General features: G+C 40.6%; 1 protein-coding gene across 9 annotated transcripts in view; it reads left to right on the top strand.

The window, feature by feature from the left end:
• fcho2 (FCH and mu domain containing endocytic adaptor 2) overlaps positions 1-14,778 on the top strand; it is a 101,002-nt gene that overhangs the window by 55,913 nt on the left and 30,311 nt on the right. For 6 of the 9 annotated variants that reach the window (XM_031808836.1, XM_020466313.2, XM_020466312.2 and 3 more), the window contains exons 9-18: positions 3,291-3,335; positions 3,654-3,726; positions 4,347-4,371; positions 4,660-4,716; positions 4,801-4,861; positions 5,089-5,264; positions 11,327-11,351; positions 13,646-13,693; positions 14,269-14,311; positions 14,512-14,591. In XM_031808836.1, coding sequence (XP_031664696.1) covers positions 3,291-3,335; positions 3,654-3,726; positions 4,347-4,371; positions 4,660-4,716; positions 4,801-4,861; positions 5,089-5,264; positions 11,327-11,351; positions 13,646-13,693; positions 14,269-14,311; positions 14,512-14,591 — 633 coding nt within the window. The remainder of the gene's footprint in view (positions 1-3,290; positions 3,336-3,653; positions 3,727-4,346; positions 4,372-4,659; positions 4,717-4,800; positions 4,862-5,088; positions 5,265-11,326; positions 11,352-13,645; positions 13,694-14,268; positions 14,312-14,511; positions 14,592-14,778) is intronic. The other 3 variants (XM_031808842.1, XM_031808837.1, XM_031808838.1) reach the window with 2 other exon arrangements.

Raw genomic sequence — 14,778 nt, 5'->3', positions numbered from 1 at the left:
GAAGCATATGCAATTTAAAAAACCATTCTCCGCTCATGTGTGACTCGACTGCATGCTTCTCTCAAAGAGAGAAATAGAAAAGAAACCTCTTCCTCTATATAAACAAAGTCGTCTGTCTGTTTATGAAATGTTTAAACGGTTCCCAATGCCGCCTGTGCAGATTTAGGTAAGATTAGCGTGTCTAGTTTGTAGGTTTTTTGCTGTAGTCCATGTATGCGTAAATATTGTCAGATGCAATTTTAGGATGCTGTCAGCGAAAGGTTCCTGCATTGTTCTTGCTTTATTTCAGGCAATAGCCGTTTTGGTCAGTCATGCAATGTGGAGTAGCCTAAGTATAAGCTTTAGAAATGTTCTTTCAAATATGTTTATTATTCTCTTAGAATTGGTTACTATGGGGTGTTTGGCAATGGCAGCAACTGTTTAATACTTTTGGAGATTATGGTAAATGTAAGTGTTCCCTCTTGGCTAAGTAAATATACCTGCTTCATGTCAGCACTGTGTGGATTAGGCATTGAGCAAGGGTCTCTCTCCTCTCTCTCTTCTCTATTTTCTCTCCTCTCCTCTCCTCTCTCTCTCTCTCTCTCGTGAACTAGTTCCTGGATGAGCGTAGCGTTTGTGTTTTGATTGGAACGGAGCGCACACACAAACAGCAGTCACGTCAGTGTGTGTTAGCCGGCGGTGAAGAGCTAACAGTAGACGGTCTGCTATTGCACAGTAGAGTAGATCGGTCATTGGTGAACTCTATCCACTTCACTTGGCGTGATGCGTGCCTCTCGTGACTCGCCGCTTCCATGCGCTTCTCCAAGCTCTGCGCGCCATGAACAATGCGTCAATTCTGCCCGCGACTGACGTTCTCTGGGGAAGGCTGCATTGAACCGCTGTTGCCGTATATGTTTGACTAAAATATCATTAGCTTTGTTTTTTCAGGTCAAGGCATTTTGGTGCCATGGAAATAAAATCATGCCCAAGGCTGGTCTCCTCCCCTCTCTTCTTTCTCTTTCCATGGTCTGGTATAGGCTAGTAAACGCAGACTGTGTGTTGTGCATGAGCTTTTAAGAAGATAACTACAAAGGAAAATGCCCAAAAAGGCACTTGGAACGGATCTGTGTTCTGATGAGTAGGCTGTGTAGTCACGGAATCCCAACATTGCTTTATCAACGGACGAAATAGATAACAAAATGAATAAAATCATAGTTATTCCACCTACTATAGACTATACCACTTTAATCTTATGTTAATAGGAATTCATTTATTGTTCATAGATTATTCCTCTAAAAAAATTCACGTAAAACAAGGTAAAAGTCACCATTTCACACTAGCTTTTGACTGTCTGACTTGTTATTGTGCCAACGTCATATGGGGCCTTGTACTATTGACACGCACATTCATCGTGAGTGTTGCTTTTCCCCACAGCTTTTATCTATTTTTATTCAACCTTTTTTTTAACTAGTCAAGTCAGTTAAGAACAAATTCTTATTTACAATGACGGCCTACCCCGGCCAAACCCAGACGACGCTGGTCCAATTGTGCGCCGCTCTACGTGACTCCCAATCACGGCCGGTTGTGATACAGCCTGGAATCGAACCAGGGTCTGTAGTGACGCCTCTAGCATAGAGATACTAGATACTAGCATTTTCTCAAGACTCGCGGCATTCCAAGTGCAAGATCTCAGAGGTAAATATGCATAATTGATGAACATTAAATTAAGCAAGATCTTTGTTGTTTTTCGCAGGGGGTTTTCTTATTCATTTATGTATGATTTTTAATATATTCGTTTATTTTTTTTAATCAAGTTCGGCTCCAAATTACATCAAGGTCATTCCTCTGAGCAGACTTGACCTTTTTGTTTAAAAAAACATGTCTACTTATTGAATTATCACTATATGCATTATCATTGGTTTGTGAAGACTGAGATGGAGCCAACTCACATGCTCTGTGTGTTTTAGTGTGTGCGTGCGCTCTCGCTTACGGGAAGGGCAGATCAGGACCCTGTCTGCCCTCTAGGATCAGCATGGACAATTTACTGTGTGTGTGTGTGTGTGTGTGTGTGTGTGTGTGTGTGTGTGTGTGTGTGTGTCTGCCCGGATGCTGTCTGTTCCTGCCAAGCTGTGTGTGTGTGTGTGCGACATTCACAACACTGCCAGCAGAGGGTCATTCACCACGGGCTCGCACAACTACCGTATAACCATGTGACCGACGGTTATGGATGAAGACTGTCATAAATACAATTTAACCATTTAAATTGCTGTTTTTGTGGAGCAAACTGCTGACTGAATAGCGGACAGCCTGGCATTCATTCAGTTGAGTCCATTTCTGTCTGTAACATGGACTCTTAACAACTTATTGAAACTCTGTTGCAACTTGCGAAAACAAGCAAGTTGTTGTCGGTTGCCTAGGCAACACCCCCCACAATGTAGCAGCAGGGCATGGACGTTCTAAACCTGGCAATTTGACTGGTAAACTCGTGTACACTTGCAATGGCTGCCTGGTATTGTCATGTAATAATTTTCATGGTGTTGTAGAATGTTCATTCAAATGATGTTAACTGATGTGGCTCATGCAATGGATTTTATTTTTATGTCAGTTGAGTTTAATCCACAAATCACGGCACATTGATGGGTGCACTTCCTGCTTTTACTTCCTATGGGTACACTCGCAATGACCGCTAGTCTACCCGTTTTGCCATCATTGACTTGAATGAGGATGCCCATTCTATTAATTATATTTCTTTGTCAGCACATGTAGTCCAGAGAGGAGAGAATGTGTGTTAAAAAAATATATGTTTTGCTGTTTGACCGGTTATTACAATGACAGCGGTCATATGGCTGGACAGTTCCCTTCATCCAAAATTCCATGACCATCACAGCCCTGCATTCACCTCTTAAATGCCAAATGAACCTAACTTATTGTTTCTGTCTTATCAGGAGACTCTAGAGAAGGGATTATTCATTATTCAAAACTGCAAACATTTCTCTCCAACCCATTGCAAAAATGGGTAAAATTGCATGAAATCGGTAATAAAATTGCTAAATATTCTCTCCGCCCCATGGCAAAATGTGTAGAATTGCAGCAAACTTTCTTTAAAACTACCACGTTTTCTCTACGCCCCATGGCAAAATGCATAAAATCGCTGGAAATGAACTCCTAAACGTATTTCACTTCGTTCCCCTAAAAGGCTAGGACCCGCTCTGACTGCATGTGTGGGTCAGGATGTGGGTAAGCAGACCTGCGAGCCACTGCAGCCCCTCTAAATGGCAAATGAACCTAAATGATTGTTTCTGTCTTATCAGGTCCTATTGAGTTTGAGGAGTGCAACACTGCCATCGCCACTGAAGGTAAGTCTCACACACACTCTGCTTTTCTATAGTCTATTCCCACCTCAATGAAACAAGCAAACCAACCGAGAACTGGATGAAAATCTGAAATAAATGTGAAAAGTCAGACTTTATATTTAGCAAAAAAAAATTGGTAACACTTAGTCTAGATGTTTTAAGTTGTCCGACCAGCTCAATTGTGATAAATCTGAAGAATGATGAGTGTTTCTAAAAGGTGACGATTTATCACTTTTTTTTCAGTTTGGAGTTTGTCACGCATATTTGTCAAAACAAATACATTTGTTCAGTCTCACACGCACTCCTTTGGTTGGTTTCTAGGAGCCAAACCCAGAAAGAGAAAAACATATGCGTTCCCTGGCCGCCGGAAAGACAACAAGGACACAGACTCCACGTGAGTGTACAGTTTCTACTTTTACACTTTGAAAAGTATTTATCAAGGATTTGTAAGTCGTTTTTATACTGTTAGTTATGTACTTTCCACTGTCTGGGAATAGGAAGGGATGGCTTTTAACTGAATGATTCTGTTTCAAATGATCCAAGATAAATTAAAATGATCTTGCTTTTTAATGGTGGTGTCCTGCAGACCCAGGTTCGACTATTTCAAATATCTCAAGTAGTTTCACATATACATTTCGAAATACGTATTCAGATAGAATTTGAAAATGCTCATGCACGGACTCAAATACACTCCCATTTATTTGAAAATAGTATTTGAAATAAGTATATGAAAACTCTTTGAAATAGTAGGCTATTTATAGGTAATGATTAGAAAATATGTTTAAATACTTCCAATAGAAGTAGTTGATTTGGCCAAGTTATTTGAAAAATACACAGAAAATACGAATTTAAATAACAAATAATCAAATACTCATGTAACCCAGGTTTGGTGTCCTGATAGATGATACTCCTTTAACTTCGTTGGACTCCATGATAAAATGTTTAACTTTTATGACCATGGCTTTTTTATGAGTATGAAACTACTCTTTGTTGTTTCTTTTGGCATGTTCTCAGGGAGTCGACAGAAGTTGAAGCTGCTGTGAGTACCCTTTAGTTACATACTTTAAAATGGAATTTATTTGAATGACATTAATTCAATAGTATGTATGATACTGTGTTATTATACTAGTGAATTATTTTGTAGTGTTGTCATCATGCAATAGTATTGCAAACATTTGTCAATTATTGTAGAAATTGTCAAAGTAATGACATTTGTTGAAGTTATAGTAATCCTCTCGCTCTCTGCCTCTCTCACTCTCTCCCCCTGTCTCGCTCTCTGCCTCTCTCACTCTCTGCCTGTCCATCTCTCTTCTTCCCTGGGCTGTAGAATAATGCCAACGGAGCTCCTCCTGGGTACTATGGCACCATAGACTTCCAGAACGCTGTGAGTGTCACACACACTAACAGCAAAATACCACAGCAAGTTATGTGCATTAAATGACCCAATATTTTGTTGTGTCTCTTCTAGAATGTCCCCACGGTTGACGAAGATGGCTTCTGTATCAGACCGGAAGACCGCAACGAAAATGATATCCTCCAACACTCCTCAATGCTTTACACTGTTCAAAAACTATTTGAATTCAAACGCATCTTATCATTCCTTCTTGCACCGATCCCATTCTAATATGCATTCAATAAGATGTACCTGTTGGTTTCATGTTACCGTATCCCCATGAAGCCACTATATTGCCATAGAGCCACTAATCAGTCTGGCTGTGTGTTATGTTCTGTTCTGCTCCTTAACCGTGTGTTCCACATGCCAAAGAGAACTCGTTCTATTCATCGAGTGACTCGGAGGATGAGGATGAACCCAGGAAGTTCCGCGTGGAGATCAAGCCGGTGGCGCCCAACAACGGGACGCACCAGAGCCGAGCCACCATCGACGAACTCAAGGCCTCCATCGGAAACATCAGCCTGTCGCCACCAACCACGGTACGTCAATTCTGTAGTCTTTACAACTTAATTTGATAGAAACCTGTTGCTCCACAGTTCTGTCAGAGATTCCACACACATATTGTAGACAGTCACAAACGTTTTGGTCTTCTGTAGCTCAGTTGGTGGCGACAGCATGGTGCTTGCAATGTCAGAATAGTGGGTTCGATACCTGGGACCACCCGTAGGTAAAATGTATGCACGCATGGCTAAGTTGCTTTGGATAAAAGCATTTGCTTAATGGTGACATTATTATTATTATATATTACAATATATTATGATCACATTTTATTTGTCACATGCGGCGAAGACAACAGGTGCCGACCTTACCGTGAAATGCTTACTTACAACACCTTAACCAACGATCCAGTTCAAGAAATAGAGTTAAGAAAACATTTAGTAAATAATATAAAGTTAGAAATAATTAAAAAAGTAACACAATAAAATAACAACGAGGCTGTATACAGGAGGTACCGAGTCAATGGGGGGGTCAATGTAAATAGCCCGGGTGGCCATTTGATTATATATCAGTCAATAATGAAGGAGTCCTCCATACTTGAATACTTTGAAAAGACCAAGAAAGTGATTTGGGATAAAGGAGATCCTATATCCTACAATGTTAAGACCAAGAAAGTGATATAAGGTACTATCATTATCACTTTAGGTACATACAAAACAAATGTATTCTGATCTATATCCTATCTAACTCCATAAGATGTTTCCTCTGTACACTTCATCTGGACCCATTCACTGACCTTAGTATTTTTTCCTGTCTGAGGAGCAGTACAGTTTCTGTCCGTCTGTCCGTCTGTCTGTCCCATCTCCTCTCTAACACTAGGGGGCAACAGTACATTGTATTTCACCTGTAAGTTCTGGGACATGGGTACTTATCAAAAAGCTCTCCTTCTGACAAACATTATTAGACAGTCACTGTATCATTCATATTTGAAAGTCGTTCCTGAGGTATTCCGTTCTTCCTGTTTGGGCCATTGTCTCTGTTCTCTAAGATGAGTCACTAGAGATACCTGTTTTTTTCACCCCATCTGCCGATGTCACACTTCTCCATCTGTGTTGAAAGATAGAGCTAGAGGTGGTGTTCTCCGTACTTTATGACCCAAGCGTACTTTATGACCACAAGCGCCTTGGGACTTGTCTGAAGTCAGTCCTGCCGATCTGTCAACTTCTTTCTGTAGCGTCCGAACAGTTTGGGCTACACACTATACCCCTCTGTGGAAAGGTGCGTATCAGTTGTACGTATTACAACGTATCAGTTGTTTTTCTCTACGATGCCCACAGGCCTGACTAGACTCAATTGAAGGTCTCCCGGTTCCAGGTTTTTTTATATGGAAGTAGTGTGTTTATATATGGAGACCTTAAGGGGTTAAATATATGTTGTTGTTTTTTTATGTTTCCTGATCTTTCTTATATCTCAGATATAGGACAGACACTTCAGAACAAACTTCCTTTAGATTTTTTAGGGGGTGCTATCTGTTACATGTAGTGAATCTGTTATTCAATGCATTTGTATGGGCTAATAGCAACATGATCTTTGGTATAGCATTCTTAAAACAATTCCATATAGCTTAGACGAGGCTTAAACTGTTTAGTGCCAAAAATAAAGGGTTAACACTTTGACGTGTGTTTTGTACGCTCAAACCGGTGTGATTAGAACACTTATTTAGAACGTCCACTTACGATTGACGCAACAGTCAGTGTTTGAGCTGGCCATACTGTTTTTTTCACAGAAACATTTTGCACAGAGAGTCTTTACAATGTTGTTTCCTCAATGTGAGCCGTTTATTTTTGGATGCAATGTTCAGACATTCACAGAAGTAGCGACAGCATAACACAATTAGTCGTAGCGCTGGGGAAAGAGTGACCTAACACAGGCGGTCATATTTAGCTAACTCTCTGGTGACAGAAACCATAATATGAATTAGCTAATAACAATTACTATTTACAATTCATCACACCACAGGTGACCTCACCAGTGATCGAAATAATTGCGTAAACCACTTTTTTTTTTCTTTTTTTTTTTATCTGAAGTTATCAGACAATGTGTAGTTGTGTTCGCTGCTGTGTTTGTTTTTTCGTGTCAACCAAAGATTAGAAGTTACAAGATGAGTTGGGTCTGTTTACAGTATGCATGTTGAAGGGGGTGTGTCGTCTACCATCATTCATTCAGTTTACTCGAATGTTGAGTGAACCATCCTTTCACCTCATTTTGTTATAAATCATTGGCCAGATTGCATTGCAAACATGGCACCACACATAGCTGGCAATTAACTTAGCATTAGCTCATCATAATCAGTACAACCTTCAAAAAAGTATTTTACACACATCATACAGTATGTGTCCATTACAATCTATGCAAAATCGGAATGCATGACTTGTCACCAGTACTTAAAAATATGTGAATAAAACAGTAAACATATTATGCTCCATACATTCATACGGTGTGCTACAGAAGAAACGTCAACACAATGTTCAGAAACTATAATGATAACGTAATAAGGCACTTTGATAGGAACGCACACGTCCAAAGTTATTTATTAGCAGTGAAAGCAATGCGGGTGCCAGCCGGAAAATGTGCCAGGGAGGAAAAAGTTTGTGCTTGATCTCTTGTCGAAGAGAGAAGTTTGTCCGGCTCAGTAAAACCTCAAAGGTACATTTTCCTCAACAGTGAAATGGGCTACTTCTATGTGAATTAATGAGGAGGCGGAACACACCTCAATTCAAACTGAAACGTAGCCTAATAGATAATTAGCAGGCAGCATGCCTTGGTTTGTTAACTGTCCTGTTGCGTAACAATCACATTTTGGAACAGTGAGTGCATTCTGACATCACGCACATAAAAAGAAAACTCACGCTGGGGACGACCGTTAGAGATATTTGGAACTCACGCATGGAAAGGTTAAATACATTTTTTTTTAAATAAACGTTTCCTGATCTTTCTTCCATCTCTCAGATATTGGACAGTCACTTCAGAACTTACTTCCTTTTTAGATTTTTGGTGAATTTTTTGGTGAATCTGTTTTTTGGTGAATCTGTTATTCAATGCATTTGTATGGGCTAATAGCAGCAAGGCCAAACATCATTTTAATCAAATGTTTTTGTATATATTTTTTAATACTTCAAAGAGTCTTAAAATTCAAAATCAAAGAGCTAAATAATCCTTGGTATGACTTTCTTAAAACAATTCCATCTAGCTTAGTAGAACCCCCCCCCCCCGGGCTTAGACGGCAGCAGGGATGCCGCTTCTGTATAGTTAGTTGCGTGGTGTTACACAGTAGAGTCAGTAGACAAACACACACCACTTCACCCTGCTGTCACATCATGGCATGGCATGGGATAGGAGGCGCTGGCATGCAGAGACTGTCAGAGCTGCACTGCACGCAAAGCCTGGCCTGACCTTTGACCTTTCTGCCTGGAGTTGAGCTCTCCGTTCAACTTTAACTGACTAGCCATAAAATCTCTCAATGTCTGAGCCTCTGTCTCTCTCTCTGTCTTTCTCTACCTGCCTGCTCAGGTTGGAATTAGCGCCTGCCATTAAACTTCACTACTATGTGCGTGTTTGTGTTCGGTAGGGGGCACGCTCAGTGTGCTGATTCTAAAAGAGGTCGTGTGAGTCTCCCCCCTCCCCATATCAGCGAGAGGAGTCCTACTGCTCACTAAACAACTGTCACGGAATCTCTCTCTATCATTTTCTCATTCACTCTGCCACGCTCTCTTTATCTCTCTCTCTATTGGTCTTTTGCACTCTTGTTTTATTAGGGTCATTTTGCTTCTTGGTTTGGACATTACTTGTATGTGATTATTTATGCACACTTTATAGGGTTTAGTCGCCCATTAAATGTGACAAAGTGTGTAGAAATGTTTTTCCAGGTATGTTTTATTCATACAGTTTGTTTTAAACAGAGTGATTCCACTTTGGCGAAAATTCCTAAATTTATGGATAATTTATTGATGTTTTCTAAGCATTAAGGAGTATCTTGAGGAAAAACATTCTATGGCTTTTCCACGACCTGAACCTCTGACTTGGTTCGTTACAAATAATATTTTCTCAGTCCAACGACAGAAAACAGCAACCTACTGTTTCTTTTTTTTCGACTTTGTCTTTCAGCTAAATACTGGACTATTCCCTCCATGTTTTCTCTTTTATCGATACCTAAATCTCTTCACCATTTTTTCCCCACTTTAATGTTGAAGGAAATGTTCTGTGCTCAAAGTTCTTAAGTTAAAAAAAATCTAGGTGACGAGACGAACATTGCATCATCTGGTGTGAATTATTGAAGACACTTTCCTTTTCCTTCTTCCTCCCCATTCGTTGCTGTTCGTCTTTCTCCCGGTACACTTCTGTGCTTTTTGTTCCTTTATTGAAACCACAGTTGGAAGCCGGAATGGTGTGTGCCTGTGTATAGAAGTCTTGATAAGGTGTGTGTGTGTGTGTGTGTGTGTGTGGAGATCTGTAGCATTTGTGTTGCTCGCTACAGCTGTGATTGAACCCATTTGCTGCTTAGTGCCTGTGGGACTAAACCCTGACCTCACAGCGCTATGGTGGTTTAACGCTTTAGCTGCGTCCCTCTAAACCCCCTTCTGGTTCTCTTCTTCTCCCTCTTCCCTTTTTCCCTCTCCTTATCTTTTTCAGTGTGTGAATAAAGGCTTTATTGGGATTGATGGTCTTAGTTTCCATTGGGTCACACAAAAGTACATGCAGATCTTCTGTTGGTTGCCACGACAACTGGTTTATGTCCTCTGTTAGGGAGCTAGACTAGCAGTGTCGGTCTGTCTGTCTCTCCCTCTGTGTGTAGTACCTGATTGATCACAGTGCAGGGTTAGATACTGTGTCCTGTCTGTTCTGTGCAGCTGAATCCTTCCCCCTAGGTTTAATGTGTTATGTGTGTTTGAGGCTTAATCCCGTGATTTACTGTCTTTTAACACTGGTGTGAAAAAAGTTAATAAAGTTTCCATGTATCAATTACACAGTGTATAAAACATTAAGGACACCTGCTCTTTCCATGACAGACTGACCAGGTGAATCCAGGTGAAAGCTATGATCCCTTATACATGTCACTTGTTAAATCCTTTGCAAACAGTATAGAAGGTAGATGAAGGGGAGGAGACGGGTTAAAGATGGATTTTTAAGCCTTGAGACAGTTGAGACATGGATTGTGTATGTGTGCCATTCAGAGGAAGAATGGGCAAGACAAAAGATTTACACAATGTGCCTTTTAACAGGGTATGGTAATAGGTGCCAGATGCACCAGTTAGTGTCAAGAACTGCAACGCTGCTGGGTTTTTCACACTCAACAGTCTCCCATGTGTATCAAGAATGGTCCACCACCCAAAGGACATCCAGCCAACTTGACACAACTGTGGGAAGCGTTGGAGTCAACATGGGCCAACATCCCTAAAGAACGCTTTCGACACCTTGTAGAGTCCGTGCCCCGACAAATTGAGGCTGTTCTGAGGGGGGAAGGGGGCATTCAAATCAATATTAGGAAGGTGTCCTTGATGTTTTGTATACTCAGTGTATACTCTTAACCGTTTGGGACAATTTGGGGGTCTTGCGAGTACCGTGTCACTACTGATAAATATAGCCTGTACCGCACATCTCTGTTTTTAGGAAGTATTATTCAGAAAGTAAGTTATTACTCAAGTGTTGATTCTTGAAGAGCAATATATTGAGGAACTTTGTGCTGTCATTTTAAATAGGTCTAGTTTCAGTCCCTGTAAACAGGCAAAAGTGAATTGACACCTGCTCTGCTCAATATCTGTCCTAAGGCTAGGCAGTACTTAAGCCACGTCTTAAAATCATTTATAGTCTGTGATAATGACATCTAAGTACAGATGCTTTTCAAGCACATTCCAGATACAAACATGTTTTACATACGTTACGGTATCCACTTCAAATGTACTTTCCCTGATCTTTGGTTTGTTCTGGAGTCTTTTTTTGGTTTGTTAGGGAGTCTTTTTTTTGTTGTTGTGGAGAATGAGGGCTGAAGTTCAGTGTGTGTGTAACTTATCCGTGCTGTAGTTAATTAGTGTGTTTATATTCTCAGGGTCAGTTGCGACGGAATCAATCCAGTGAGTATTTTATTTTACACTCCTCTTTCTCTGTGATTCTCTCTCTTTCCTCCTCTTCTGTGGCTGCGACCAGGGGGGCTACCATTTGAGTTTTCAACTTCATTTTTCTTAGCTCGGTCATTTTTGAAGAGGTTCGCTCTTTTTTTCTCCCAAAATCCTAGCGACCTCGCCAAAACCAACACATCCCCAGCGAAAGTAAACATAGTTTGTTTTTTATGTGTGTATTTGAGAAATGACTTCCATTCCCCCTCTAAGCTACGAGTAAGATGAATTGCTTAATTGCTTGTTTCTGTTTTGCATGTCAGAAATTATATTTTTCCTCCTGTGCTTTGGCAACAATTTTGTATATTTTCCTACGTTTGATTTTCTGCTTGGACAAATTAGTGCTTGAACAAGTTAATTAATTTTCTATGGAGGAATGCAACAAGTCACGTAGTCTCAAACTGTGAACTCACTATGAAGTATTAGTGGGGGTTAGCTTGTAAAGAATGAAGAAAGAATAATATATTAAGTATATTATTTATACACACTATACATGTACTGTATACATTGTTCAAACCCCTTGACTTAGTCCACATTTTGTTGTTACAGCCTGAATTCAAAATGTTGTAAATATATTTTTAAATATCTCACCCATCTACACACAATACCCCATAATGACAAAGTGAAAACATATTCTTAGAAATGTGTTCTTTTTTTTCACAAAAAAAAAAGAAATACAGAAATCTCATTTACATAAGTATTCACACCCCTTTTCTATGACACTCCAAATTGAGCTCAGGTGCATCCAATTTCCTTTGATAATCCTTACAACTTCATTGAAGTCCACCTGTGGCCAATTCAATTGTTTGGACATGATTTAAAAAGAAACACACCTGTCTATATAAGGTACCACAGTTGACAGTGCATGTCAAAGCAGAAACTACACAATGAAGTCCAAGGACTGGCTGTAGAACTCCTAGATATATATGGGGAAGGGTATGAAACAATTTCTTGAGTTGTGAAAATCTCCAAGAGCAATTGAAAAAATATGGAACTACCCAGACCCTGCTAGAGCTAGCCGTCTGACCAAACTGAGCAACGGCGAAAGAACAACCTTGGTCAGGGAGGTGACCAAGAACCCAATGACCACTCTGACAGAACTACAGAATTCCTTGGCTGAGATGGGAGAACCTGCTAGAAGGACAACAGTATAGCACTTCACCATTCTGGGCCATATGGGAGAGTGGCAAGATGGAAGCCACTCCTATGAAAAAGGCACATGTCAGCACGCCTGGAGTTTGCAAAAATGCACGTCAAAGACTCTGAAAGCATAAGGCAATGGATTCTGTGGTCTGATGAGACAAAAATTGAACTCTTTGGACTGAATGCAAAGTGAAAAAAAACTGGCATAGCTCATCACCTGTCTAATACCATCCCTACTGTGAAGCGTGATGGCAGCATCATCCTATGGGGATTATTTTCAGCAGCTGAACTGGGAGACTGGTTAGGATAGAGCATCTACTAAATTATAAACATAATAGGGGGAACAGTGAATGGAGCCAAATACAGGCAAATCCTTTGAGAACCTGGTTCAGAGTGCAAAATACCTTAGACTAGGGCAAAGATTTAGTTTCCAGCAGGACAATGAACCCAAACATACAGCCAAAGCAATGCTGGAATGACTTCAGAACAAGAATGTGAGTGACCCAGCCAAAGCCCAGAAAATCTGTGGAAAGACTTGAAGATTGCTGTTCACCGCCACTCCCCATCTAACTTAACAGAGCTTGAGAAAATCTGCAGGCAAGAATGGGAGAAAATCTTCAAATCAAATGTTATTGGTCACATACACATGGTTAGCAGATGTTAATGCGAGTGTAGTGAAATGCTTGATATAGACATACCCCAGACAACTCAAAGCTGTAATAGCCGCCAAAGGTGCTTCTACAAAATATTGACTCGGGTGTGAGATATTTCTATATTTCATTTTCAATAAATTAGCAACATTTTCTGAAAACATGTTTTCACTTTTTCATTATGGGCTATTTTGTGTAAATGGGTGAGAAACTAATCAATTTTGAATGTGATATGAATACTTTCTGAAGGTTTAAATAACATCACTTTATGATCCCTTTATTCATATTTCCATCATATCAAGTTATAGTTTTAAAGTATTTTATCCCTTTGATAGAGTTAAGGCTAATCCTCCAACTTTTTGATAGAGTTTAAGAGTGATAGTTCAATCCTTAAGACTGTTACTGGGTATATTTGGTAGAGATAAGAAATTGATAGCCATGTGTTCTACACGTGCTCAGGGCTTTTAGGAGTGTATTCCACCCCAGGGTTAGGCTCTCAGATGCCAGGTGAGTACTATGTTACCTCTCTAGTCAGTTTGACCTCCCACCACCACCACACCATGCAAGGTAGTCCTCCTGACCTCCACCTCAGTCCAACTGCCACAGCCTAGGCTAGTGGATCATACAGTACCTTGGCTTATTCTGTTCTCTACAGCTAAAGCGAACATAATAACATAACATAATAACAATGCTATTAGAAATTCTTCAAAACTAGAATATTCTAGTTAAAGCTAGAGCTTTGCTAACACTATGGATATGCAGCTTTGTGGCTATTTTTGCCACGGTCTTAGAGAGGATACACGTAAATTTAAGTAGTTTCGTGTAGATCTGAACAAATATGTGTCCGGGGAATGTCTTGCTGGTGGGAAACCTCTGCTTCACATAGCACCTAAACACACATTCTAGTTTGAGCCACGCAGAGCACTGCAGCCCTGTCCTTTAACATGGGCTCTCTGCAGTGTGTGTTTTATGTGCGTGTCTGGTTGGGTATGTATGAGACAGGGTTTTCCTCTGCATCTATGTAACCTTGTGTGTGTGTGCCGAGGTTAAGTCTGTAATTTGTATGTTCTTTCTTCAACCAGGCGATGAGTTGGGAAAGACCAGGATTCCAGCGTCTTTCAACGAGTAAGTTGATGTCCCTTAACTTTCGCTGTTAAAAATGGGCTCAGAAACACTCACAGTAAAAGCTCCTTGACTGACACCCTTTAGTGCCCTTCTCTCACTGTTTAGTAATTGCTCTAATTTCCATGTCTCTTTCTATCCCTACCTCTCCCTTCCCCCTGTCCCGCGCTCGCTCTCTCTCTTGCTCTCTCTCGCTCTCTCAGCAGTAGGACTGCTTTCAATATTGACCTTCTCTCTCTGGATCCTTTCGGCCCGACCCTGGGAGGCTCCTCCTCATCGACAGGTAAGCCCCGCCCCCACCCACCATGTTTTTCCAGAGCTGTATAAACAGAGTTTCAATGTACTCCTATGGGTGGCTGGGCGAGTTCGGTGCCAACCATGGGGTTCTATCTAGATCACTTTCCTAAAGTATGGGTCATGACCATGTTAATGGTGGGTCGCTGTGTGTGTGTGTGTGTGAATACATTTAT

This window comes from Oncorhynchus kisutch, linkage group LG29 (genome assembly GCF_002021735.2).
Source record: "Oncorhynchus kisutch isolate 150728-3 linkage group LG29, Okis_V2, whole genome shotgun sequence".
Lineage (NCBI taxonomy): Eukaryota > Metazoa > Chordata > Actinopteri > Salmoniformes > Salmonidae > Oncorhynchus > Oncorhynchus kisutch.
This window is presented reverse-complemented; position numbering and strand designations above follow the sequence as displayed.